The sequence below is a fragment of the Zootermopsis nevadensis genome, unplaced genomic scaffold (assembly GCF_977971745.1).
Source record: "Zootermopsis nevadensis isolate Lab colony 2312 unplaced genomic scaffold, Znev_1.0 Znev_ptg000008l, whole genome shotgun sequence".
NCBI classification, from domain to species: Eukaryota; Metazoa; Arthropoda; class Insecta; order Blattodea; family Termopsidae; genus Zootermopsis; species Zootermopsis nevadensis.
This window is the reverse complement of record NW_028259140.1, coordinates 9842761-9870668: the sequence shown is the minus strand read 5'-3', so window position 1 is coordinate 9870668 and position 27908 is coordinate 9842761. Positions and strand designations below refer to the sequence as shown.

The 27908-nt window shown below is 37.3% G+C and overlaps 3 protein-coding genes across 9 annotated transcripts in view; 2 read left to right on the top strand and 1 right to left on the bottom strand.

The window, feature by feature from the left end:
* The window catches only part of LOC110832924 (uncharacterized), a 94754-nt gene extending 87640 nt beyond the window's left edge, over positions 1–7114 (top strand). Inside the window, exon 3 of the mRNA XM_022070397.2 lies at positions 286–7114. Within this exon, the coding sequence (XP_021926089.1) occupies positions 286–421 (136 nt within the window). The 3' untranslated portion in view covers positions 422–7114. The remainder of the gene's footprint in view (positions 1–285) is intronic.
* A 556-nt stretch (positions 7115–7670) lies between these two features.
* On the top strand, positions 7671–27619 carry LOC110832916 (uncharacterized). Of its 7 annotated transcripts, none has more exons than XM_087345055.1 (6): positions 7671–7957; positions 21718–21936; positions 22018–22143; positions 22371–22496; positions 23766–23927; positions 24892–27619. In XM_087345055.1, exons 2-6 carry the CDS (start codon positions 21787–21789, stop codon positions 26464–26466), a joined length of 2139 nt encoding a protein of 712 aa, XP_087201181.1. In that variant the 5' UTR covers positions 7671–7957; positions 21718–21786; the 3' UTR covers positions 26467–27619. The 7 variants fall into 7 exon arrangements, with proteins under 7 accessions (XP_087201181.1, XP_087201183.1, XP_087201182.1 ...); XM_087345057.1 differs by lacking the exon at positions 7671–7957 and adding an exon at positions 20973–21050; XM_087345056.1 differs by lacking the exon at positions 7671–7957 and adding an exon at positions 21089–21609.
* ND-B16.6 (NADH dehydrogenase (ubiquinone) B16.6 subunit) lies at positions 19062–20875 on the bottom strand. Its single transcript, XM_022070414.2, has 3 exons — positions 20709–20875; positions 20463–20613; positions 19062–19424 (listed from the first exon to the last, which is right to left on the bottom strand). Exons 1-3 carry the CDS (start codon positions 20800–20802, stop codon positions 19217–19219), a joined length of 453 nt encoding a protein of 150 aa, XP_021926106.2. The 5' UTR covers positions 20803–20875; the 3' UTR covers positions 19062–19216.
* Positions 27620–27908: the final 289 nt, after the last annotated feature.

The following is a 27908-nucleotide window of genomic DNA, read 5'->3' as shown; positions in this document are numbered from 1 at the left end:
GTACTCATTTGTTTTCCACATATAAATTTACGAGTGTCGTATATAAAAGTGTAGACTGAATTTCCTTTAAGTGAGAATCGATAGGTTTGTGCTTGTTTAAAATACAGAATGTTCCATTTATAACGCAGCCCCATTTGCAACAGTATATATAAGCTTTGATGACACATGCCGTTTGACTTGGGAAGTGTTTCTAGGTCAATGTTGGCAACATGTTTTATTTCATTTCCTTTCCTTTCGTTCGTATCAAACGGTTTCCTCATGAGGAACACTTTCATTCTCTTGCAGCAAACACGCTCGTCGTCACCCGAATTTCGACCCGTCGGTTCTGAGGCAGAGACGACCCCCCAACAAAGCCTTCTCCATCAACTCCAGCGAAGGAACGCCGTCCGAGGTGCTGTCAGACTCCATGCCGTCGCCTTAGCGGCCCTGCCACCTACAACATTCGAGGTGAATCTCCACTGCAAGTTGTCGCCGGCTCTGAAGGCACTTCGTTCCTGATTCTTGTCACTTGTTGCTGTTCTCTTGATTTGAGTAGTAAAAGAATCGACGCTCTTTCGTGATTACTCCAACGTTTTTATCTTTTTTATTATTGGAATTCTTTCAGTTGAGGTGATTTCCTCTTTGTTTTCCAAGTATGTATGAATTTGTGTAACTGTTTGTTAGTGTGTTAGTTTTGTTTAATAAAAGGATTATAATTTGGCTTCAGTTTTAGCTGTTTTACAACGGAACCGTTTCGTGATGACGTATTTAGACGTTACTGGAATCACTTATGTAAGCCAAATTATGATTCTTGAGATGTGTTTTAATAATCTGATGGAAAACGTATATTCCATATATAATACGTGGTATTAAATACACTAAAATACCACTCTTTTAATTGTGATTAAAAAATGAATACGTTACAATTCACTTATATATATAATTTCATTAGAAGCTGTTCCGAGCTTGGAAAAGGAATGGGTTTGCTTTTTTACATAATTATCACCGAAAATGTAATATTTTTGTATTGTTTTAAATGTTCAGTCATTACTCCTATAGTCGGCGCAGTAGTTTTTGGCCGGTGGAATTTTCAAGGGGAAGGCTAGGAGCGAGTCTCTTGTGCGATAGTATAATGTTGACTGCGCCAAGGAGCTTATCGGACTGAACGCCCAAACAAAAGAAATACACTGACCGTGCCACTAGGCCCGTCCGCCAGCTTTTCCACCGACCAAAAACTACTGCGCCGACTATACAATCATTTGTTGTGTATAACCTACGTGACGTATGACGTGGCTTGCTTAGAGGCAGCCCGTAACAGCTGAACAGCGCGCCATTTTGCGGTAATACGTGGCATCCTAACAACTTACTTTCTGTAGTGTCTGCTACACGAAAGTACAGTTTTAGCATCAGGCCTAAGTTTTAATATGTCTTGTAAAACTTTCAGTCAGTTCCATACATTGCGTATAACAAACCTCATAGGATATAGTCGAAACTAAGCACCAATAAAGCGTATTGTTTTAGTCCATATACATTTATTTTTAACAATACTGTAACATTAGTGTTCTCATAGATCTCATCTCTGACTTTAATAAAATGTCATAACTTTGAGGAATCTTGTTTAATAGGCAAGATATTGCTCAGTGCCCTTATACAGACAAGTCGTGTATCGAGTGATGCTAGACAGCTTTATATTTGTTTTCTATGAAGAATAACTATATCCCGGTCCTTGAGATCTGTACAGACGGCCCTCGTATGTAGTCGAGTATGAGAGTGGATGTGAATGTGATGAGTACAGTGTGAGTGAACTATGATCCAGTATATAACGCTCAACCGTTCTATAGCCTGCAGTCTTTTGATCAATTGCGATTATTATGAGCAGCTCTCTGTCTGTCTGGTTGTGAGAGCGCGAAACCATGACACGTATAATTACGACTATCCATATCTCTTGCGTCATATCCCAGTCTTCTGCCCCCATCCCCATTTTCTATGGTTATAGTCGACACAGCACAAACTTACTGAAATTTTTCAGGCCTTCTTATAATTATTAATAATAAAACTGTGTATAATCAAAATGGAAATAGTGTATGTGATGAATGGTGAATACTTCTAACTTCGACAAGCTGTAATCTCATTGACTATTTTAATAGGGTCTTTTAAGTGTGGCGTCTATTAGATTGCAATAGCTTGTAACATGAACACCATTTCTCGTGTTTAAATCAAAGCGTGCGTAGTCCGTTCAGTACAATCTGTATTTTGACTTTCAAGGTCCAGAAAACATGGGAGTTGGTGTGAATTTGTCTAATGTTAGGTTTTATTTAGAGGATTTAGAGATTTTATGATGACTGAATGTGATTTATTTAGGGCACAGTATATGTTTCAAGACTGTCTTAGTAACATTGTACTTAAGTAATATTTTCTCTGTTCTTACTAACTAAAAGACTGGAATCGTCATTCAGAAAAACCGTATTTTCGGCCTATTCGTGCGAGCTTTCAGAGAGAACGTCACTAAAACGTGAAACAGCGGTCAAGAGTTCGCGGTGATTGAAGAAAAACGGGCAGTTACGTCACCTGCTATTCGCGTAGGCGTGGTTACAAAATTATGTTGCGGTGAAACTTTTGAAACAATATGGTCATTCATACAATCTCATTTACTAAATTTGTGGGAAAATGTCCCCCTTTGTAGATACTGACAGCGCCAGAATTTAGTTTTAATTATACGAAGCAAATATTTATTGGTTAGGGTTGGAACAATTTACAAATTTGGAACCTGCTGTCTTCTAGGTTGTTGCGTCATGTAGTCTGGGCGATCGCCCTGATGATGGAAGCAGCAAACTTCTGTAATGTTGACTACGCAGCACAACAACGCAGAAGACGGCCATCTTAATACTTACGACTATGAGAACCTGAAATCTGAATTTACAAATTTGTTACATGCCTGTTGTCTGTTTAGGTGTGCACTGGTAATTGGTCGTTAATTTACTTACGCGGAAAGTGAGAATCTCCCTCGTATTCATTTTCAAGACGTTACTCACAGAGATCCATTGACTTTTTTAGGAAAGGGTAGAACTGTTGTCCATTAGTTACAGACCCAATCATGTTGTTTCTAAAGTACAAATAGTAGGCCTACCGTAGTGTTGATCAGCCAAAGACCGGGTATCTTTGTAAGCTGGGTTCATGATAAAACTGGTAGAATTTCAGTTACAAGTCATAATAGAGCCATTTTGACAAGTTGGGAAAATTGTCGTGGTCAATTTCTGTTGTTTTCCCTTTTTATTTGAGCATTCCTCGTCTGTGATAATTAGCGATTACCGACGAGAAATTACGCATTTCATATGGGAATTCTGGTGGGAAATTCTTGTGCATAATGGATGTTTCAAATGTGATCACTGAGCCTATAAAATCACAAACCATCTTTATGTAACTTAATATTGGTCCAATATAAATCCAGTGTCGACCAACATTGGTCCATTACAGAGTCAATAATTATGCTTCTAGTGTAGAAGTATCTGAAGTTGAATCACGCAGATTCTCCTCACTGGATGATTGATATCTCTTCTAAGAATGAGAAATACCTTTTTTAAAAAAATCTACTATTTTCTACTCACTATTTACATTCTTTCGCTTTAGAAGTAACTTTTAGTATAACGTAACCTCTGTATCGAGTCGTACCTTGTATTGACAGTTTCTTGAGCCACCACTTCAAAACTTTTCTTTTATGACGGAAAAATGGCTTATGTTATGGACGCGACCGATAAAGGTCGTGTCGTTTCAATTGTCCCGCAGAATAAATATGAGACGATGACAAACCACTTTGGATCGTAGAACCATCGAGAAAATTTTGCTACTGAAATTTACGCTTCTGTAAAATGCACTGTTCCTCATTTTGAAGTGGAGGTTATAAGTATCTTGTCATACAGTCATAAGATTGTGAAAGGATACTTTTAGATATTTTTCTTCAGTCATTCTTGAACCTTCCTAAATATGTTGTACTGATATTGAAGTCGGTGCAAGTGGGACGGTCACGTGACTCAAGACAAATGTACAGCCAAATAGCTACGACACTGGACCCGTGTGTAAGACAATGAAATCTGTGGCACGACGGTGGAAGATGAGAGTCTACATTTTTGGCACATCTAATGCCTTTGGAGGGGGATACCAGTTTCGTGTTTAGTTCCATACATTACAGGAAATATAAAAATTATAACTTTACAATTTTGAATATTTCAACAGACACTAATTCGCTCTGTAGGATATATATAGGTTCCGAGTTTATTTTATAAATCTGTTATTTGATATGTTCTGATTGTGATATTTTTACGCGGATTATCTCGTCACTGAATAATGCCCTTAAAATTTTGAGAGATGCGGTTCACATTCTTATACTTAAATACGCAGTGTACATATCGGATAATCTCACACTAACAATTATACAAAAGAAGTATTAGGACCATTACTTATACATTCATGATACATTTCATTTATTACGAAAGAAAATTATCTTCCTCTGTATTTAAATGAATCAGTCTGGGAGTGAGATTCGTGTGAATGAATTTCACGCCTTAATTAATGCTTACGCGATATTGTTAACTCGAACATGTGCTAGTCCCCCGTGTTCATCAAACACGGCCAGAATCGTCTTAGTTATCTCAAACGTCTGTTGACGGCGTGTCGTGCCACAGGTATGCCAGTGTCTCTGTCTTAGTGCAGATAACTTTTTGACTTTACCTGCACAGCAAAGCCTTACTATTATAAAAAAAATAATAAACTTAAAACCTATAGAAGTAAACTGTTGCAGAGCTTGTGCGTATCTTGATATTCGGAGTTCTCAGGGTATAGCTCAAGTATATTAAGCAGAGTAGAGTGTTCTCATTTAATATTTGCAGCCCCTAAAAGAGGCCAAAAGACGTAGCCAAGTCTCCTTACAGTGTTACAAGTATTTACGTTCCGCACAAGGAACGTTCGTAGGGCTGAGTACTCAACTTACGTTCCCGACAAGGAACGCAAGTAAGATAAAGGTTAAGAAGAAAATAAATCCTTTTTAAAACTCCTCCAACTTTCAAAACTTCTAATGGAAAACCCCGCAAATCATTTCTAAAAATATGTGATGTATATGTGTGTCCTAATGTACCAAGTCGTAATAGTGTGAAGGTATGTTGGAAATGAATCTCCACTATGATAACATTAAGTAGTATGGAAAATTTCATAGCTTTGTAGGTGATAACATGCAGGTGTTAATCATATTACTACTATCATCGTAGTATATCACATTATGATATAAAGCAATTGTATTTCTTTGGAATTAATAGTGTTATTATTCAAATACGTTAACTGTAGTAAGCTCAAGAAGAACTCGTCAAAGAGAGCTTGATTCACAACCATGGAAGAGGGAAATGGAAACTGGAAGGAGACGTGTTTTGTCACATTAATTAGGATTCATTCTCATTGTTAAAATCGGTCTTAGAAATAACTGATCGACACTGAAAATTAGTTACTTTTATGAAGTAAAGAATTTTAACTCGGTAGTTATTTTTAAAAATATATACATCTCCTGCTGGATTAACTCAAATAATATTTCAGCACTGTGGAGCCAGCCAGAGAATAGTGTTGAGAAAAAATTTGTCGGTATACAATAGTTTAAAATGTAATTCGTCGTTTTGTATTTGGAATTTAAATTAATTTTTCCGAGCTGGGTGAGGACCAGTTCAAATATAAAATAATCGTATCAAAATTGTCCATGATAAAACAGGCAATTTTTTTTATCAGAATTTGTATTTCTTATTGAAATACACCAGTGAAATTCACGTATATTTTGTGGCTACTTATTTGTAAATAAATTAAGATGCCACAAAAATAATATTCTTGCCTCTTTCTCACTCGTTTCTTTATACAGTGGTTTCGGAAAACTATTTTCAAGAAGCTTGATATTAAGTTTTGGCTTGATTTTTCAATCTACACAAACTGCAACAAACACCAACCATTTATTGAAGATAATTATCTTCTGGGATGTGCGGTGTAGACTGGTAGAAACTCCGTGACATTTCAGAGGTGTTGATGTTGGCAATAAACGTCTCTGAAACATAAGCTAGCTTCTGCTAGACCACATAACCTAACATCCTGGAACACACATCAACTAGATACATGTTCCCCATTAGAACCTGAACTCTCAACTACCATTTATTGATCTTGTATTGGCCATTTGCTGCCATTGCAGAACTTGAAGCCTGTTAGGTGCATGTCCTCTGTAGCAAAGGGCGTGTGTTTCAAGAGTTCTACTTTCATACGCGCTAATGAACTGGTCCTAACTCTCCACTTCCCCATACCTTGGATGTGTGTGCGTGACATTCACGTGGCTTGTCCCATTTCTTATAGGTCTTAATTACTCTGTTGTAATTATGCCTTATAGCAATTACACTGCTTACCTTTTGTTTTCATTTGAAGTCTTAAGATGTCCAGGATTTGATTACTATTGAATTTTCTGTTAAAAATTATACAAAAATCTGAAGTAATAGAAATGTCGTTAATATTATCCCGTAACACCTTTGCCACGGCAAGGGTTATAACAACACGCACATTCATAAATATCCCATAAGGCCCAAAATCGCGTAACAGCTAACGATCGACAACCGACCAAACCACCAACACTCGCTTATTATATCGATAATGTGCCCAAGGTTTTATAACCAAAACACATTACGCAAAATCCAGAATCGCCGATATAGGTACAAGCCACTTGAATAAATTATCCATGGAAGTGAAAATGTGTTCATTTAACTACAAAGCCAGAGGAACAATTGAGCGTAGCTGCGTAATTTAAATTTCGTTACATATTTTGAAGGAAAAAAACTAGAACATGGTAATGGAAATATAAGACAGCATAACATTGGTTTATTTTTGTTTAGTAAAGATTACAGTATAATCCACAATATAGGGCAATGACTTATAACAATGATAAGTAGGGAATTTATATTATAATAGCGTATTCCTGCTCATGTTATTATAAAGAGAGTACTTAACTGAAACCTGATTGTAAATAATATTCATGTATGTAGTGTCATGTAAAATGGTACAAATAATGAACTTGTATATTTATGGATATTTTAAGAAATAAAGGGTATTCTACAGGAATAAATCATTATTCCTTAACTGAAAATTCATTATCTATCATAGATAAGATATTCAATCACGATGGGTCTATATTACATAATACGAGGAACATGAACTGTGCATTTTCGGGGGTTTTACAAAAAAATTATTATATTTTACTTGAAAATCTAGACATCTTGATTTTAATGGTAGTTCATTTATTTTTATCGAGTGATTGAAATGTGAAGGCCTGTATTCATTCTGTTAAACTTTTCTTTTCCCGTAACATTACTTGAATATTTTTTAACGAGACGTAGTTTTGAAAATGATAGCTCTCTTGTACTTGTAATAGGAAGGGAGGTAGAATTTTCAGAAGCTAGTTGTTGGCAGCAGTGTCTGATCGGAGCGACTGAACAGGCCTCACTACGTAAATTTATTTGAAAATGTTGTGTTAAAGGCGGCTATATTTTAATTGTACGCTTTGATTATAAATGTAGGACATTTCTAGGCCAGTTCTATAAATCGCTCAGTAAAATACTGGGATTCCTGTTTATTACGAGATAGATGGCTCTGAAATCGTACGTCAGCATGTCAGCTGCTTCCTGAAAACACCACAAATTCGTCACAGGCTCAGACCAATGCTGGTCGTTCATGGAACAGTGGTTGTGTTTATGTATGTGTGTTGTGAAATATAGCGTTGAACAACGATTATTTATGTACGATACCTTCCAAAGTAATTGACAAAAAGTGGTGTTTAGTGCAACGGGATCTGTGTTGGACAAAAACATTTCCTGAAAAAGATACTAATCTAAGAAACTCGATTATATTGACGCTGGACTAGAAGCAAGCCTGAAAAATTCGGAACGTCGAGAAGTAGGCGTACGACCCACAACTGGTAAGTTTCGTCCCCACAAATCGATAGTTTTATATACAGTAGTCTTGCTTCCAGATTTTGAAGCAAGAATTTAGTTGGCGTAGTAGGGGAATTGCGCCACCTTTAGGGAAAATCAATTTTATTGCTTCATGAGCATTGTTTACAAAAACTAAATGTTGAATCTTATAGAGTAATTCATCATGAAGACAACATACGGAGAATTTTGTATTAATTCCTGCTCTATGTATGATTTTTTGATAAAATTTCACCAAAGCGCATTTGGTGGAGTTCGCCCCGATATACGGGGTAATTCTGCCACCCTAAACAAATCCCATGAAGATGAAGACAATGCTTTGAGTTAACAGAAAAGTTTATTCATGGTATTTCAAAAAATAAGTGCAAAATGTTACTACACAAAACACACAACTAGGAACTTTCATCTAGTTGAGATACGTATAGAAAAAAATTAAAATGTGACAGCTCTCATCAAATGGGGAGCTCGTTGCATGTTTCACAGATAAAATCAACTGCAAAATCTGCTTAATCGATCACAAGCCAAAGCTGAAACAAGACTTCATGGCGTCACACTGCCTGGTAATGGGACAATGCCGCACCATGAAGTTCCATTACCCCAGACGTGATTAACATGCCATTATTTATTCCCACTTGAACCCAGTATGTTACCAAGACTGCAGGTTTACACAGCGGTGAGTCTCAAGATGGCTATCTTCTGGGTTGTTACGCCATAGTCTGGTAGAAGTTTTCTGACATATCAGAGGTCCTTGCTGCCTCCATCAGAAAGGTATGATGAAAGTGTGATGCTCAGAGAATGACGGGACAATTTTTTGACGAAACAGTAAATTACAAACTTTATGTTATTCTGACACTCTATTGACCAAATGGCTGTATACGAATACGTTAGCTAAAGTGTTCCCTACTAATTAACTAGATGGCTTACCGAACCCGAAGGTTCATCACCGAATTAACCAAAGCCCTTCACCCGTCCCTGTCCTGCGCCAGCAAAGTCCAGTCTCCTTCAACTCCTATCTCCCATAGTTCTCGCCAGACATTATCCTTCCATCTACGTCTAGGTTTCCCCAGCGGTCTCTTCCCCTCAGGCTTCCCAACCAATACCTGCTGCACACCTCTTGTCCTATCCATGCGCGCTACATGCCCAGCCCATCTCATTCTTCTCGACTTAATCACCCTGACAAAAGTGTTCCCTACACGAATTAAAAAGTTTTAAAAATGTATGGAAGTTGCGTACAGTCAGCCACTCAGAACATCAACACAGCGCAGACTGATATGTTTGCCCCATTAAAGGGAAAAGTAGTTTTATTCTTGTCTTGCTCGGGTGTTTTGTTATTTGTAGGCACAAATGCCCTAAGCAACTGATTTGATTGTACAGTATACGTCTTTATCTGTGACCAATTTGGCGATTGTATTCAGAGTGAAGTGTCATCTTCAACCTAAGTTTCTTTATCTTGGGCTCTGCATTCTACTGTATCTACATTCAAGATCGCCCTGATTTTTGCATTTTCTGTTGTCATTTCAGCTTAATTTCTTTAATAGGACAGGCTTGCGGTATCATGACCGTCTAACTCCCCCTAATAACCACATAATCCATTTAATGAAACTGTTTGAGGACACACAAACAAATAACCCATAAAATGAAAGTGGTACATGAAAATAGGATTTTTATTGAATAAATTTCTGTAGTGTGTATTACAGGAAATAAAGTCTAAAAATAGGGTCCTCAAACTTTGTGAAAGAAAGGACCTCAAAATAATAAGTTATGCATTTTTTGTTCGTCATCTGGAAGTTTGACGCTCCAAGCTGAAACCCGTACGTTATAAAGAACTTGACCTAGGATGGAAGTGTCACACAAAATGTGTTTTGAACTTAAAATTAAGATGCGAAGCATTTTCTGGCATCACTCATGTCCAGTTCGCTATTTCTTCGTCACTAGCAAAACACGTTTCATTATACCTACAAACATAAATTACTACGTAACAATATTGTGTATTTTTAAAAATGAAGTTCTCTGTTACAAGGTATTCAAATGGTTTGCGTTAATTTTTAAAATTAAATTTTAAGATAAAACTGCATTGTAGCATTGTTCATATAAATGCGCAATATTAATTTTCGGAATTTGTGCGGGAGGGGGGTTGATGGTTAGCCTAGGGCGGCAAATACAGTTAAGTCATCCCTACGTTCAGTCACGTGGAGCTTAAAACGGATAACTGCAGCAATTCTGTAAACCTGGAGAACTGTTGGAAGATTCCGTTGCTGAGTTTCTGAGTTTATAACCACCGAAATCTGATTACTTTTTCAAATTTTATTAGAATTACAAGGGCAACTGGCAGCGGTACTGCACTACACGTTCTGCTTCGTAATGTGCCTTGAAAAGATAATTTGGATCACCTCCAAATCACAGTTTTTGGTCCCGAGGTCACTATATCTTTTTGTTTCCCGGTGATGTTTAGCCAAAATAAACATTCTTTGCTCCTTACACATTTCCTCTACAGCGCACCATTCAAGACACACACACACAACTCATTGCACTATGATTTCCCCAAATTTCGGGCACTTATCGGCAAATAAAAGCTTCCAATTTAAGGTTAATTGATTGCCCTCGCCAGAAGAAACCTTTGTCGTTTAAATACGACGTACTCTGTTTTTTTTGCGCCTTGTAGTCTGGTAGACGTTTGCCGACGTTTCGAAGGTGTTTACTGCCTCATCGTCTTGATGGTGAAGGCAGCAAGAAAACAGAAGTTTGGGCTGTCGGAGATGATGATGATTATTATAATCATCATCATCATCATCATCACTTTCCCACATTTGCACTTGTAAATAATTTATAAATGGCTGAGATGACATTTTAAACGTTTATAATTTTCTTAATTTGGTTAATAATAACAATAATTTAATAATGTTTTCTGTTTTTACCACCAGCCTTATGAATCTCGGGGCGTGTTCTCTGTAACAGAAAATGTATTTTTACTACATGTGATGTAATATGTGATGTTTTACATTACCTGAATTGTGGTCTTATTAGGGTTTGGGGGGGGGGGGGGGTTCCGAAACATGTTCCCGTGACCAAAGCGAGTGAAAAAGTGACGGGCAGAAAAATCAAGAACACATTAGGAAGGTGAACCCCAAACCGCAAAGTGGCAGTGCTTTAAGGTAACCTGTGTTAAACCAGAAGCACTCGAAACCACGGAAGTGGTATCTTTAGTTCAGAAACAAACGGGTATTGGAAACACATGTTCGTATCTATACAAAGAGAGATAACGTTTGAAACATGAAAGTACACATTTACAGAACTACGTGTTTGTGTTTCTGATTTATAGATGGCGTTTCGAACACAAAGTAACATTTTACAGAGCGCTTCTCAAAGAGTATACCGGTAATGTAAAGAGATGTTTACCTACCTCAAAACGTATCCCATTTGTTTGACCTTTGTGACTAACTCGTCAGAGTTTCGTATGAAATCGCCCTTTTTACACAAATAATTTTGTATAGTCCCAGCAAGAATTCCTTCACGACGTTGTATCACCTAATATTAAGAATCGTACGTAGAATACTTAATTACTCCATGGTGCCGTGTCCTTCCTGAGAGGTCAACAGTCACTCATCCACCCAAGAAATTCCTAACGTTTTATGGAACCCAAAGGTTCATTACTGCGTTCACAAGAGCCCTTCACTAGTCCCTATCCTGAACGAGATGAATCCAGTCTAATATCCATTTTAATATTATCCTCCCACCTACGTCTAGATCTTCCCAGTGGCCTCTTTCCTTCTGTTATCAGTCGAATGTCTAGTTTAATTTGAATATCAATATTTCAATGAAGGCTTTTTCTCGGTTTGGTGAATGATTCGGCGTCAATTAATACAGCAATACAGAACCTAAAATGGACGTGGACTGAGTGAAACAATACAGTGTATCATGTGTCCATAATTAGAATGCAAAAATTAAGATTTTAATAATTTCTACCTTTGAACATGCCAATTGTATTGTACAAGGTGAAATTTCAGGTTTGGTAGTTTACCGACTGGTTATGGAGGCAGCAAGGACCTCTGAAACGTCGGTGAACTTCTACCAGACTACACCTATCCTGTAATGAACATGTTGTGGGTATCGTGAATTAAATTTGGTAAATATACGTTTCGTGTGTTAAATTAGCTTCACGTATGACGGTGTGGCCTAAGCTTCCCCTGAAGCAAACCGCTCGTATTTGAAGAGCAGCTGGGTTCTTCATAGACGCTATTAATCTCACGCAGAATGTGGTTAGTAGTCACTTGAAATGTTATCGCTGTCTTGTTCATCTGAATTATTAGGCCGTTTGAAGGCTGTTCTTTTACAAGAGGTAATATTTACTGATCAGTGCCTATCGGTCACGCTGTGAGCATGAAAGAATCATACTGGGAAATAAATCTCTTCTGCGTGAAATTGCGCATGGGCATTAAAGCTAACATTTAACTTGAGCAAGGAACTAAAATTAATCGTGCTGCTACTGGAACGTGGTTCTTGTACAAGTAATACTGCTTTTTTTTCCGTCGAGAATGGGATAGATATCACGCGATGTTTTAACCGTTTAAAGCTCAGTGGTAAGTATAGGTACCAATTGCTTCAAAATTCAGTAACTTTGCATTTCGGGAAGGAATTCAGAGAGCAAACATAAAAACGTGTTGGCTCGTTCTGACATCTTGTTTCGAGTACTTTGGCCTGTTTTATTTAGGTCGATTCCAGTATCATCAGAATTTGGTATTACGTGTCTATTTATGAGATTTTAACTAATAACGCACGATTAGTTAAGGTGTTTAAATTATAAGATAGTGTAATTGCGTCATATTGTGAATATTCTAATAATTATTTATTTTAATCCGTCTTATCACAATATTTAAAATTTCTTATAATTAAGATAATAAAATAGCATTGATGTTCCATATCGATTGATCGATTTACATTTTGGAACATCCTTTACAAAATGTTCCAAAATGTAAATCAATCAATCGATATGGAACATCAATGATATTTTATTATCTTAATTATAAGAAATTTTAAATATTGTGATAAGACGGATTAAAATAAATAATTATTAGTGTTTAAATTAATAAAACGTGATTATAAACTTGAATATCCTTGTATTACGCACTACCAGTTATAATAATATTAATTTATTTTTGTCAATGGCGGACTGGATGACCGTGGTTAGATCCCCGACGGGGGCAGAGGATTTTGCCTTTAGCCTCTGCGTCCAGTTAACTGCCTTTTGGCCTAAGTTTTGCACCGTTTACGTGTGTACAATTTTAACAAATGAAATAAATTTTAAGTGACATTTATAGGCGTTTTCATCACATCATATGCCTTATTTTTTTCAGTGATCCGTTAACTGCTGTCAAATTGAAATTCTGATATCGCGCCGCGGCCATGTTGTTTTACTTTCTAAAGCAATATTGACGAAGCAAAAGTTCAATATTTTCTGAATTCCTACTGTTACATAATTTACAATCCTACATCAAGTGGTTTAGTTGTTTAGTGTTAAAAAAAGTTCAATTATTATTTTTGAAATGTAAATGTGTCTCTGGTACAAAACTAAACTCCACGTATTCTTAACAATGAACAAGGCTGTGAGTGGTTAGCTTCACCTGGCCGCCTTGTGCCCTTATAAAAACCCCAGTTCTCTTCTCCAGATAGACGGGGCACTTTGTCGGTCCCACAACTGACATGGGCTTTGTGTCAAAGAGAAGAATACTGCCCCACCGGGAATCTAATCCCGGTCGTGCTACCTCAGAGATTATTTAAGTAGGAGTTAACTGGACATAGGTTTATTCGAGGAGAATTTTTTTTTTCTGGATTTAGTAGGCCTGCACTTTGTCAGAATGCCTTGGATGTGTCAAGACTTGTCGATTCCAGCTGCAAAAGTGAAGTATGATCGCGCGTTCCAAAAATCACACTTAATCTCCCAGCAGGATAACTAGCGAGGGGGAGGGGTGCGATGGTGAAACATCTAACATCAAGCAGATAAGCAACGTTACGTCTAGGTAGTGTTCAAGTGAGCTGCAGGCAAGAACCACGAGACTTTATTTAATAAATCAAGCCAAAAAAATAACAAATAGTTTTTCACCACTGCTGCAAAGAATTGTCTTGGTTCCAAGACAAAGTGGTAAATGATTTCCATTACGGAAATTTCAATATTAATTTTGTGTAATAATACGTGTTTTGGTCTACTTTACTTGTAACATAGGAAATACAGACATCATCAGACTTTTGAATCAACTGACGGATTTTCATTAAACTTTGTACAATCGACTTGCCATTGGAGACTACTCCATCTTTGTGCATAATAGTTTCCTACTGTGAAAAATGCGAACATGGCGGACGCGCGAAAGCCTGAAATGAGAGTGAAACTGATGTAATTTAATACAAAATCGACACATTTTGTATGACGTTGGTTATGTTACATTTTCGAAGAATATTAAGCGTTATTAAACTGACACTTTGTTGTATTGCTATAACAACACGGCGACTTAGCGAAATTAGTATTTGGTTTTCCGTCTGAAAACGACAACTAATAAATTCTAGTAAGAGATAAATATAGCCTACCTATAAACTTTGTACGGCATATGTAGTACTGATTTCTAAATATTACAAATTTTACCATAATTTCCTTTAGGTATCGAGCATTTCCGTTTCTCTGGCGTACACTTCCTTATTTAGGCGGCCTTAGACAAGAAAGTCTGTAATAGACTAATCGAGTTATCATGTTGTAAAATCAGTAACTTCATAAGAACCAATAACGCCCCCACAAAATGGTGGTCTTGACAGAAAATAATCCAGCCGTTTCTTGAAACGTAAACTTGAAGCCGCGACTTTTTCCACCACGCTGCAGAAACAGCTGTAGTCCACTTTAAACAAAAGAAAGTGTCCTAAGACTTGTGACGATGGTTGATTCATTACAGAAACTCTGTGTTGGAAATTGTCTATTATTTGAGGTAGCCTGTATTTTACATACATAATGTTTCGGTAGCTGATTCTGCTCCTGTCTTCAGGCGGGTGGTTGTGTTTTACTAAAATTTTCTTAAGCTCCTGTATTGTTAATGCCAACGGTCAGGGAAGAAACCAAGACCTTTCGAATACTGGACCAGTACTCTAACCACTAGTTTAACTAACACTTGTCACTAACAACAGAGAAAAAAACTGTCTCTATAAAAACCATTGGCGTGATGGCGGAGTAGAGCCAAATCCTGAAAGTTTATATCAAATGTACTCTTCCTCAGACAATGGAAAACGTCCAACATAGTGTATATGTATTGTAAGACTGGCGTTATGCGCAATTCTGTAACCTATTTATTTATTAACTGCTTCACCTCAAGATGGGTGTGAAAAATGTGGCAACTATCTTTGCAAAGCGAGGTCTCTCTGACCATGTGTCTGAATAGGATAGAATGAAGGCCACATTATCTGCTGCGGCCCTGGGAATTAGGTCGTCAATTGACGTTGAGCCTAATGTATATATTGGTCAGATGGCCTTCTGTTTCAGTGATTTGGCTTAAGTTCAGAACTCTGGCGTCTTTGTGTAAATTACGTCGCGAGTAAAATTAGTGCTAGAATTATTCCAAAATATCTAGGCAAAGCTAAGAATCCTCCACAGCACAGCATTATTTTGCAAGTAATGTACTGCTTATCACAGCAATTTCTAAATATACAGCATTAACATGGCAAGGATACTTTTTACCTATAAAGGCAAGTCCCATAAGAGCAGCGGTAATAACAGCATACACATTCATAAATATCACATTAGACACAAAATCCTTTAACAACGGGAAATGATCGCGGATAAACCAACGAAGCAAACAACATTGCTTAGGCCTAATTATATGGATAGATTGCATCTGATGTAAATTTAAAATAATTAGCTTCTTCATTAAAATATTTCGACCATTTTGAAAACCGTCGATAAAATCAGGTCTAGTAAATGGGCTAATTCACCGGTGTCACGAAATGAAAATATTTTGGAAAGGGTTCAAAAGTCAGGTTTATTTAATTTTTAAAAATGCACGCAAACATAATTAGTCTATATACTGCAATAGACAAGAACTTAAAGCTGAAGTAAGCTTAGTAGTTTTGCTAAATTACAGTACCAAAAGCGGAAATCTTTATTTTTTTATTTATTCTACTTTATATTCGCAACGGCGAATTAACGAGTTCAACCTTTTCCCGATGAAATGCCCCCTATTCAGTGTCAATTCTTGATTTAACTTCAGACATTCCGTATTTCTCCTCTAAACAATACTTTGTTGCCTCTGAAAATGTGCAATCGGTGCAATTCGGGCAAAGTTCCAGTTTACTCCGATTAATTTACTGCACTTGTGTGTTTGTCTGTGTCTTTTCTGCTCGTCACTTTCAAGTTCGCTGTTGTTCTTGGAACTCCAAACTGTAGTCAATGTATCACTCTGTTAATAGCTCCTTATGTTCAATAGGCCTATACCAACTTCGGGCAGGAAGATATAAAGTAAGAATGGACAATACGTTTATACAAACATGCGTATTCTGTATTTATGAGTTCACTACCTTATCCCTTGAAATTCCCAGGACAGCCAGAAATAAACCAGGAAATGTACGTGACTGTCCTGGCGCGTTTACCACAATCTGACCTCTCACCTTCGTAAATTGTAACGTCGAAGTTGTCTTGGGCCAATGTTCTGCGTATGTGTGGGGTGTCAAATGTTTATCTTTATGATTACGTCATCATACGGAGGCTTTCCACGTCTAACTAGGGATTCCCCATTCAGTGACTTCCGCGCGCAGAAAAGCACGTAGGTAGGTTTTTATGTAAAATTTCCATGATTTTGTCAGATTTAAACCAAAACTGGGATGTGTCAACAAAGTTAAGTTTAACCCCTTTATCACATTTTAATAAAACCGACCAAGCGTTCTCGAGTTGCTACAACGAACAGAGACGGACAGACAGGGCGAAGAACATAGGTGAATTTTCATAATTTCAGCTGCAAACTCACCTAAAATTTTCAATTTTATAACAGTATTTCGGAAAAGAATATTTAGCGATGCAGGAACCAACATTTATGTGAATAATTCTCTGGATTTACAGAACCCTATAAAAGAATGCAGTTTTATCGATTTCTCGACCCCACCCTTTCCGTTCGAGCAAGCTATGTATCGGTAGACTGTCACTTGCAATCTGGAGGTATCCTATTTGAATATCTGTCGGGTTAGGACTAAGGTAAATGGAATTTCGTGGATTTCCTCAGTCTGTCCCGGCAAATGTCGGAAAGTAGTACCGTCGACCTGACGATGTTGACAGCAAGGACCTCTGAAATAGTAAACTACTACCAGATTACACGGCGCCACAACCCAGAATATAGCCGTCTTCAGTAGGCCCTTCCACCTTCTTCGAAATTATCCACTGGGCATTCGTGACTATCTTGTCATCTAATTCGTCACTGTATCATCCTTGCAGTAAAATAATATAATTAAATATAATGGCGGGCTCTTGCGAACACGATAATACATCTTTGCATCCTATAAAGGACTCTTGTACGTGGAGTTAGTTTAACAAAAGGACTCTTTTTATCCAACTTTATTTAATAAGAAAATTAGGTTTGCGGTACCGGCCCTGTGTATTTAATTCCGTGCTTTGCGCCCTCTAACAACTTTGTAACTAATTAATTTCAAGATATCAGGCAAAAATATTTTAACGAGTACTACGATATTCGTACACCGCACTAAAGGAGATTCTGAGAATTGAAATCGAACCAAACAGACTAAGAATGTCGACTGTAAACATCGTTAAAAGCGTTAGAAATTGCTGTCGGTAGGGATTTGGAAAGAGATAAGGGGGAGAATCTCATAAACGGACAAAGCAATAATAGATCTTAGTCCCTCGTACGGCAGTTCAACCACTGCTCATTATAATGGCTTTAAGATTTACTCGTTATACCCTTGAAGCTCTCAACTACCTCGATCGCTTTTAACAGTGAAATGTTGCACTTAAAATACATAATTTCCAACCAACTCTTCTCTGTTTGCTCGCAGTAGCCGAGATCACGTTATAACCGTGCTCGTTATATGTTCTTTACGCCACTTCCGATAGTAATGATATGAAACGGGCGATAGATAGCAGCACAAATGATTATAACACCGCTGATAGATGGCAGCATGGACTTTGTGGCTAAAAGACAGAGATGCCATCTAGAGGGACAAGCTGCGAGGTTGCCTTAACCCTTGTGGGGACAAGCTACGACGCGTGTGGACTACTCCCTGGATTTAGCCGAGGGCAAAACTTTGACTTTAAAGGCTCCGGGTGGAGGGGCAAAAATGCGCATGAGCAAGCATTAGACTCCTGAGGTGTGGAAGTCCCGGGGAATTTGTCACCCTGGAAGTGCAAGGATAAGAAATGGCTTATTCCATGGGGCTCCGCAGGTTGCTATTTCCTGGGGGACAAGACTGGGAGTGTGACAGGACTGTGGTGCTCTATGCCAGAATGTGGGAAGGTTAGGAGTCTGAGCCTGAAGTTCATGCTCAAGTTCTTATAAAATCTAAGTGAATGCAAAGTCAAAGAAAACCTGCAGTGTAAGATGATGGAAATAATGATACAGAAATCGGTCACAGACAGTCATAGATGGCCCCCATGAGTTATGCGAAGCTGTTTTAAATGGTGTAATGAACATTAACGAGCAGTTGTATGTGTATCTTTACATACGACAAAAGGTTCATTATAGGTTATATGTCTGATGACTGGATAATCAATAGAGGCCCACTATATGTGTGACTTTTGTTGGAGAAACTTGAATAAAGTTTACACAATCTTTTAGTGGCCTTACAGAATTAAAAGCAGAAGTGTTATTAACAAGTTGTGGAAAATAAATTCTGTTACAAAATTTTTCATACTGAAATATACTCCTTAATAGGAGCTCCTAACTCAACATCACTTACACATTTTTTACCTATGAAATGAACAAATACAATGCATTTTCTTTCTGCTTGATAACAGCAGCTGAAAGGTTCTTCAGGTTTTGTAGTCAGACTACATAAATCTTTGTACACATCTCTGCTGTGTAAGAAAAGCTCTTAAATTTGGAGGGGGGAAAAAATCAACGATCATTCTGACACTATCTTTATTAGCAGAATTTATGTAAACAGCAGTCAGTAATAAAAACTAAACTTAATAATATTACAAGCATATTTCTAGAACTTACTATTTATAACGTTACAATGATGAGTGTACCTCTCGCTTTCGTAGCTGACGGAGATGCTTAAGCCCACAATTTCAAATCTATTTTTCGTAAGAGTTCACTTTTAGGAGTATGTGCATAAAATTCCTTTACGTGGGGTATGATCAAAGTATCAGGAGGAAGAGTTTTATATATTGGCTCTCCAAACCATGTGCCGACCTCCCAACCTGGAACATTGGCCATCAGTTCAGCCTCTTCATCACGATTGCGACGCAACTGCTTCAAAAACCTGCAATAAGAAACACATCTGACATGTTGTCTCTACTGGCCGATAACTTTCTTTAGAATCGTTGATACTGATGTTAAAGGCAATATAAAAGGGTGCAGACTAATGATATTTCACCCAGATTGTATTTTTGAAATTGCCATTGGAAAATTAAAATGTTATAAATCTCCAGATACTGACTCAATTCCAGTGGAACTAATCCATGCAGGTGGTAGGACACTGCACTCAGAGATACATAAGCTTACAATCTTGATTTGAAACCAAGAGGTACTGCAACAGTGGAAAGAATAAATTGTTGTTCCTATGCATAAAAGAGGTGACAAAACTGAGTGCAATAACTTCCGAAGTATCTCACTTTTGTCACTGAATTAAGACATGTAATGGCATGAATGGCAGTGCACATTTTCACCATAAGCTCTGCATCAAAACTGAAAGCTAACTGTACCACAGGCAATGTAAATTATGCTTAATCTTGATATGTAATGAAAAACCACAGTCTAAGAATACAGCAACAAATCTGCATGCATATTATGCCCAATTTATTCATATATATATGGAATTAACTACACAAAACTGTAGGACTGGAAGTATGTGCAACAGAAGAGTATGTTTTATGAGTACTACCCAGAACTTATTTTGAAATGTGAGTAATGCAATGATGAATACAAAAGATATAATCAATAATTGGACTATTGTGATGGAATACACACCATTCACAAACATTAATCACCACAGAAGAGTAATTATAAATTTCTCATGTTGATTTCACAAGGTAAATGTAGAGAGCATGATCTGGGCCCCCATGAAGGAGCATTAACAGATTAAAAGATTGCCTGGGATGCAATGTGTTGCAGAGAGAAACCCATCCATACTCTAAACCCTGAAGTACATGAACAAAACAAAAATCTGAACCCTATTCCTTGTGTCATGCCACAATTGGAATTTGTTGCTATTGACTTCAAAAAACAGAATGATCTGAAAATGTAAAGTAAAAACATTCTTTGGCAGTGAAGACAGTGATAAATATGTGAGAATACATACTCTCTGTCCCTCTCTGCTGTAAGAAGTGGTGTTAATGCAAGTCTGGCACTTCTCATTTCGATCTCATCTCGCCTAACCTTCTTCCAGGTCAGGAAGTATACATAGCTAGCGATTGCAGTAACTCCCAAATATCCTAAAATTAACGTAGTGCCTGGAAAATGAAATATGTATCGTACAAGTAGTGTCAACAAAAGTATTACATTAGTCTTGTGTTTCATGACAACAACAACAACAACAATATTTTACCAGTGAAAAACTTCCTTGCGGAGATCCTAGCATAATTTATTGGTTTGTAGCCTCCTTCCGGAGGCATATCTTGACGAGTAGCAGAAGCCGCCATATTTTGTTCCAATTCAGAAAGTCGTTTTATATATTGCTGTTTTTCCCTACACACACTAACCTTCGGAAATCATTCACACGGCCACTCTGCAGCAACTCAATTTCCCGTATTTACAGCGCTGTATCTCTTTTAGAACGCCAGTGTCGCTCTACGCGAACTTCCCAGTTGTATATAATATACGGACTGAATCAGTAGCGTGGAATGGAAACGTTCTAACAAAAAATTGGTTCACATTAAATGATCTTTTTGTAATATATACTCGTTTTAGTTGTTATGAAACTTATTTTTTGCTTTCTCTGCATGTGTGTGTGTGTGTGAGAGAGATGATGAAGTCCTAAGGAGAAAATTGTTACCTGAGAGAAAAAATAACAGAAGGGCAGAGAAAATTGCTTAATGAGGAAAGTCTTATGAGTATAGACATAGTACAATTTTCTTTTTCTGTATATTTACGTTTTACAATTTTTGCAATGCAAGTTTTTTACGGGTATAGATCTGGAGGAGAATATTGGGTAAAATTATTTCTCATAATGTGGTCATCTTACCAGAGATATTTTTAAGTTGATAGTGGCACAGAGAAATGTGCACTGCGTGGAGTGTGTTATTGTTGTTTTGTTACCCTGGAACGTATTTTCTGTCGCTTCTTGCTGTGATTTATGTGAACTTTTCAACAATCCTTTCAAGCCTAATCTTTCTGATATCTTACATATTTTAACAAATTGTTTTCCTTTACTATGTGTTATACATACCAACCTTTCTTCTCTTAAAGCAGTCTCACAATTGATGGACTAGGGTCAAGTAATTGAAGTTGTATGTAAGAACACAGTGTGAATGGCCCATTTCCTCTTCAAAACAAATTTCTTAAAATTAAATATGATGTATTTTAACACTTCTAGTAATGAGTATGATTCCTTTCAGAACATGGACAGCTATTCCAAGTTAGTTACATTTATTGGAACTATGAAACTGGATTACTAGTGTTCTTGTATGCCACTTTTCTTATACAAGTTACAAACCATTGTGTGTGATGAACGAGTTTTAAACTCACAAAAGATTGAGCATTGTCTTCCAACAAGAGTGCCAAAAATTATATTGCAGACAGCTGAAGAAATAATTCTGTGTCCGAATGAGACCTTGGTGAGTGTACGTACTATATCCTCTTTTTTTTTTGCATTTGTGCTTAATACATAAAATGAATTTTAATTCATAATTTTACAGCAGAATGTTGATAGAATCAAAGTACAAAATGATGTGGATGTTGTGAGTAAAGAAGATTCCATTGGTATAGAAACTGCTGAAGTTTATACACCATCAGCATTTTCCATGAAAATGTCTGACCCTGAGGTAAGCCTTGTTTTCAGCTGATTTTTGTGTTTCTTGTTCATGGGTGTGTACATATGTGTGTACAGTGGAAGAATTACATATAAATGACGGAGGCAGTATGACCTCTGAAATGTTGGTGGACATCTACCAGACTACACAGTACAACAACCCTGAAGACTGTAATCTTCAGACTCACTACTGTGAAAACCTAAAATCTTACAATGATGTTTTAATTCATAATTTTACAGCAGAATGTTGATGAAATCAAAGTAGAAAATGATTTGGATGTTATGAGTGAAGAAGATCCCATTGGTGTGAATACTGATGAGGTTTACATACCATCACCATTTTCCATAGAAAAGGCTGAACCTCAGGTAAGCCTTGTTTTATTTTGCTGATTTTTGTGTTTCTTATTTGTTTGTGTGTGCGAAGGTGTGTGTGAGTGAGTGTGCATGTATGTACACGTGTATGTTGTGTGTGCTTGTTTCTTTATAGTATAAGTAATTTATAATATGACATGAAATTCTGAGAGTGTTTACAATACTGTCCGTAACATGAAACAGTTACAAAGGAATATTTATGCAGCTTAATAATTTTTATCTTTTGTGTTCCTACAATGACAGTGTTCTGCCACAACAGGATCAGATCTCATGATCTAAACTGAATATTGTGTATGAATTAATTATCTTTCTTTGCTAGGTGATAAAAATAATATTGTAACATGATTCGGAATTGCTTAGATACTCTTCTGGGAGGCAGTGAAAGAATTACGATTCCAACAGATGTAGATAAAGACCAAACATTAAAACATATTGCAGGTTTAGAACAGGCTATTTGCGGCATTTATAATAGCATTAAATATGTTGTTCGGAATTGTGTCTTATATTCGTGTCAAGAACCAGTGTAATAGTTATGTGTATAAAGATATTTAAGCTTAATAATTTCAGGGCACAAGTTTCCCAAGAGATGTATTTTAAAGCCATTTTCCTATTTTTTTATGTGAATTTCCAGTTATATTTTACAAGACCAACTCACTGCTTTCTTTGCTTTAACAATACTCTATAAGACCACAAATTAGGAAACACATCATAGAATATCCTCATGTGCTATTGCCTGTTTCTGTAAACACAGGAATTATGCTATGCACTTTGTCTGCACACTTGCAGTCTTTGTTCTTTCTTCAGAGGCAGACACGGATTCATATTGATGTTAATCGAAGACAGATTTTTTTTCACATTTTAGGTTTTTTAAAAGTGCTAGGGGAAGAAGTAAATGCATGGGAAACTATGTACATATTCATGTCCCATCACTATAAATCATAATATAAAGATAGGTAATAAATAGAAAACAAGATAATTTTAAATATTTGGGAATGATAGTAAGAAGTAAAGATTACATTCACCGAGAATTTAGGAAGTAACAAATTCCATGGAGCGGAGTCCTTTAAAAGAAAACTGTATGCTTGGGTAGTCAAATACCCCGCGTTTTTGTGGCAGGCCTATATGTATGATGGGACTGTTGTCATTTGCATTGGAAGTTTTAGTTAGAGAAACTGAAGGGAAGAGAGTAGTTGATAGATGGTAGGATAATATTAAAATGGTTCTTAAAGACATGGTATATGAGAGTGTTGGTTGCTTTTACAGAACTGCATGGATTTAATGAAAGTTGAACCTTGTTCGGATAGTGAGATCTGTTATATTGGAAATCAGGTCATTGATATAAAAGCTGAGGATCTCACAGATGTACAAGAGGATGAAGATCCTATGCTAATACCTATTCCAGTAATAAAGGCTGAACAGGAGGAGGTATGTCTCTGTATACACTATTAGACACTAATTGCCTGTTGTCATTTCTCATCTCTGTCTGACCATCCACTTGAAACAATTCCCTTCATACGAGACATTGTCCAATTTGTTTGCATCACCAGTCTACCATTATGAAGATATTTTTAAAACATTTCTGAAAGATTGAGCTATTTATTGTAGTTACTATTTAGAAGAAATGTTAGTACTAATTCTAAATGTTAGGCCAGAACCACCAAGACAACTCATTTCTCAGTACTTCAGATTCCTACAAGTAGATTGAATTACTTTTTGCATTCCAGTTACCCATAAGCTATTCAATTTGTGGGAGTTTTTATTACAACAAATCTTACTGGGTAAAAAGAACTGGAGTTTGGGTGTTATGGTATGGGATCAGAATCTGGGGAAACTTGACTTATGTGACATATACTGTTTCATCCAGTAGAAGAATAATGCCCTTGGACCTCATAAATACCATCCTCTCATTCAGGAGTCCATTTGATGTGTATCAAACTCCAGACCTGACTAGACAATTAACATTCTGTGCATTATGGATGCTCCCCCACTGTGCTAATACCCAGGAACTAAACAGTGAGTAAAAAATCTGTTTATCCAGAATTCAACTTTAGATCTGATACTGAATAAGAAGTACATTAATTAAAAAAATTAGGATTGAAAGCCTGGGTAGGATATCAAATTGGGGATCCAGGTTCAAGTTCAAGGACTATAGAATATCTTCTCACACAACATTGAATTAAAAGCTGTAAACTAACATGGGGGGCCTATGATTTTTGCCCCACTGAGAACACCCCTTCCACAAAATTCTGATCATATAATGGGATTTGGTAAAAGGAAATAATTCTTATAATTAATAGTGATTGACATCATTTTTGCCTTACTTTCTAACATCATCTACTTCTTCTACCTGTTGTGTTAAACCTATATATTTTTCTTTCTTCTTTAACAGAGTCCTCTGATTGAACAGCAAATAATGCATGATGAGGGGCATCTACATTCCTCTGAAGTGTGCAGTAATTCATTTAGTCTGACTACTCATCCGAAGAAACATCAGGATTTGCTTAGTGGGGAGCTTCCGTATGCCTGTGATGTGTGCAGTAAATCATTCAGTACAAGCAAACATTTGAAGAGACATCAATACATACATAGCGGGGAGCATAAATATGCCTGTGACGTGTGTAATAAGTCATTCACTAAGATGAGTAATCTGAAGAGACATCAACAGATACACAGTGGGGAACGTCCCTTTGCCTGTGACGTGTGTCGTAAATCATTCAGTGACAGGAATAATTTGAAAACACATCAGCGCATACATAGCGGAGAACGTCCATATTCCTGTGACATGTGTAATAAATCATTCAGTCTAAGTAGTTACCTGAAGAAACATCAACACATACACAGTGGAGAGCGTCCATATGCGTGTGATGTGTGTAATAAATCATTCAATGAGAGAAGTAATCTTAAAGCACATCAACGTGTACATAGTGGGGAGCGGCCATTTGCCTGTGATGTGTGTAATAAATCATTCACTCGGAGGAGAGATGTGAAGGTACATGAACGCGTACATAGTGGGGAACGTCCATATACGTGTGATATGTGTAATAAACCATTCAGTACGAAGGTTGTTCTGATGACACATCAACGCATACATAGTGGGGAGCGTCCATATGCATGTGATATGTGTAATAAATCATTCAGAGACAGGGGAAATCTGAAGACACATCAGCGCATACATAGTGGAGAGCGTCCGTATTCCTGTGATGTGTGTAATAAATCATTCGGTATGAGTAGTCATCTGAAAAAACATCAACGCATGCACAGTGGAGAGCGTCCGTATGCCTGTACTGTATGTAATAAATCATTCAGTACAAAAGATATTCTGATGACACATCAGCGCATACATAGTGGGGAGCGCCCATTTGCCTGTGATATGTGTAGTAAGTCATTCAATGAGAAGAGTAAACTAAAGACACATCATCGCATACATAGTGGAGTGCAGCCATATTCCTGTGATGTGTGTAATAAATTATTCAGTCTGAGTAGTCATCTTAAGACTCATAAACGCATACACCGAGAAGAGCGTCCATATACCTGTGACGTGTGTTATAAATCTTTCAGTCGGAGGAGTCTTCTGAAGACACATGAACACATTCATAGTGGGGAACGTCCGTATGCCTGTGATGTGTGTAATAAATCATTCAGTGACAAGAGTTATCTGAAGACACATCAGCGCATACATAGTGGAGAGCGGCCATATTCCTGTGATATGTGCAATAAATCGTTCATTCTGAGTAGTCATCTGAAGAAACATCATCGCATACATAGTGGTGAGCTTCCATATGCGTGTGATGTGTGCAATAAATTGTTCAGTGAGAAGGGTAATCTGACTAAACATCAACGCATACATAGTGGGGAACGGCCATATGCCTGTAGTGTGTGCAGTAAATCATTCAATCTGAATAGTCATCTGAAGACGCATCTGCGTATACATTGTGAGGATCGTACTTATTCCTGTGATGCGTAATAAATTATTCAGTTGAAGAAGTTATCTGAAGGTACATCAGTACATACATAGTGATGTGCAGCCATGTTATGTGTTCAGTAAGTCATTTAATTGGTTTGTTTTTGTAGCCACAGATGGTAGGATAATATTAAAATGGTTCTTAAGGACATAGCATATAAGAGTGTTAGCTGGATTGATATCACCGACGATAAGGACTGGTGGCAGGTTCTGTGAACACACTAAATGAATCTTGGTTTTCTTAAAATGAAATTTTTTAATCAGCTGACTTACTGTTAACTTTTTGGTATCATTAATAAAATGAAACATAGGTGAACTTTTAAAGCAAACTTACATTTTGCTAGTTATTTTCCTTAATAATAATTCTGATAATTGGAAAGAAGAATGTATGGAAGAAGAGTTGCTATTTCATGCAGTGCAATACAGTTCTAATGGAGGTGTATTCCATTTCATGTAATGAAACAGAGTAGCAGAAATTGATAAGGGTATGGTGCTTTTACAGAAATGTATGGATGTAATGAAAGTTGAACCTTGTTCAGATAGTGAGACCTGTCATGATGGAAATCAGGTTGGGTCTAAAAACAAAGAACTGAAAATATGTCACGCATGATAGCATCCAATCAGCCAGTGACAAGAGACGGGCCAAGAGAATTGTTTCCAGTGAAAATTTGATTGTGTTGTATATAAATTCCATAGCTGCGCAGTCTGAGGCATCATGCTTCCGACCGGCGATACGGAATGCGCGCTGGTTCGAGTCTCGGGGGAGAGGAAATTTTCTCATGAGCTTTCGACTGGTGTATGGGACTGATGCCAACCCAGCATCCTGAGGAAATTGGGGAGTTACAATGGGTAGCGTAATCCGGTCATGAAAACTAGCAATGGCTGGGGGTTCGTCGTGCTGACCACACGTCATCCTATATCTGGTTGGATGATCGTTCACCTCTGCTTAGGCATATGAATGTGAGGCCAGCAGTCAAGCTAGTCGACTTTGGCTCTCTGGAGCTATTACGCCACAGATTTTTTTTTGTATATAAATTACTTATTTTTGATTGGGTGACATGACATCAATTAACAGTATGTGTAAGTCAGACTAATTTTCAGGTATAAGAAGTTGATGGCACAAAGTTTACAATAAAATGGGACATCATTACCACAATTTGAGTTTAAAAATTGGATTACAGTATCACAAATTTCCACATTTTCAGGTCAGTGAATGTTCAAATCCTGAGATCCATGGAGTTCTTGGTTTAATAGCAATATTCATGGCAGGTGGTATACCTAATGGAAGCACCATTACCATGGAACCAACTAGCATGGGCATCAGCAGTTTTCCCAGCTCTGTTGCTTGTTATGATACCACACTATGCTCATGTCCATGTCCTGACCGAGACCCAACCCAGCAGCCTTGAGTGCTCCTGACAAAAATATGCCCTTGCCCCATAATG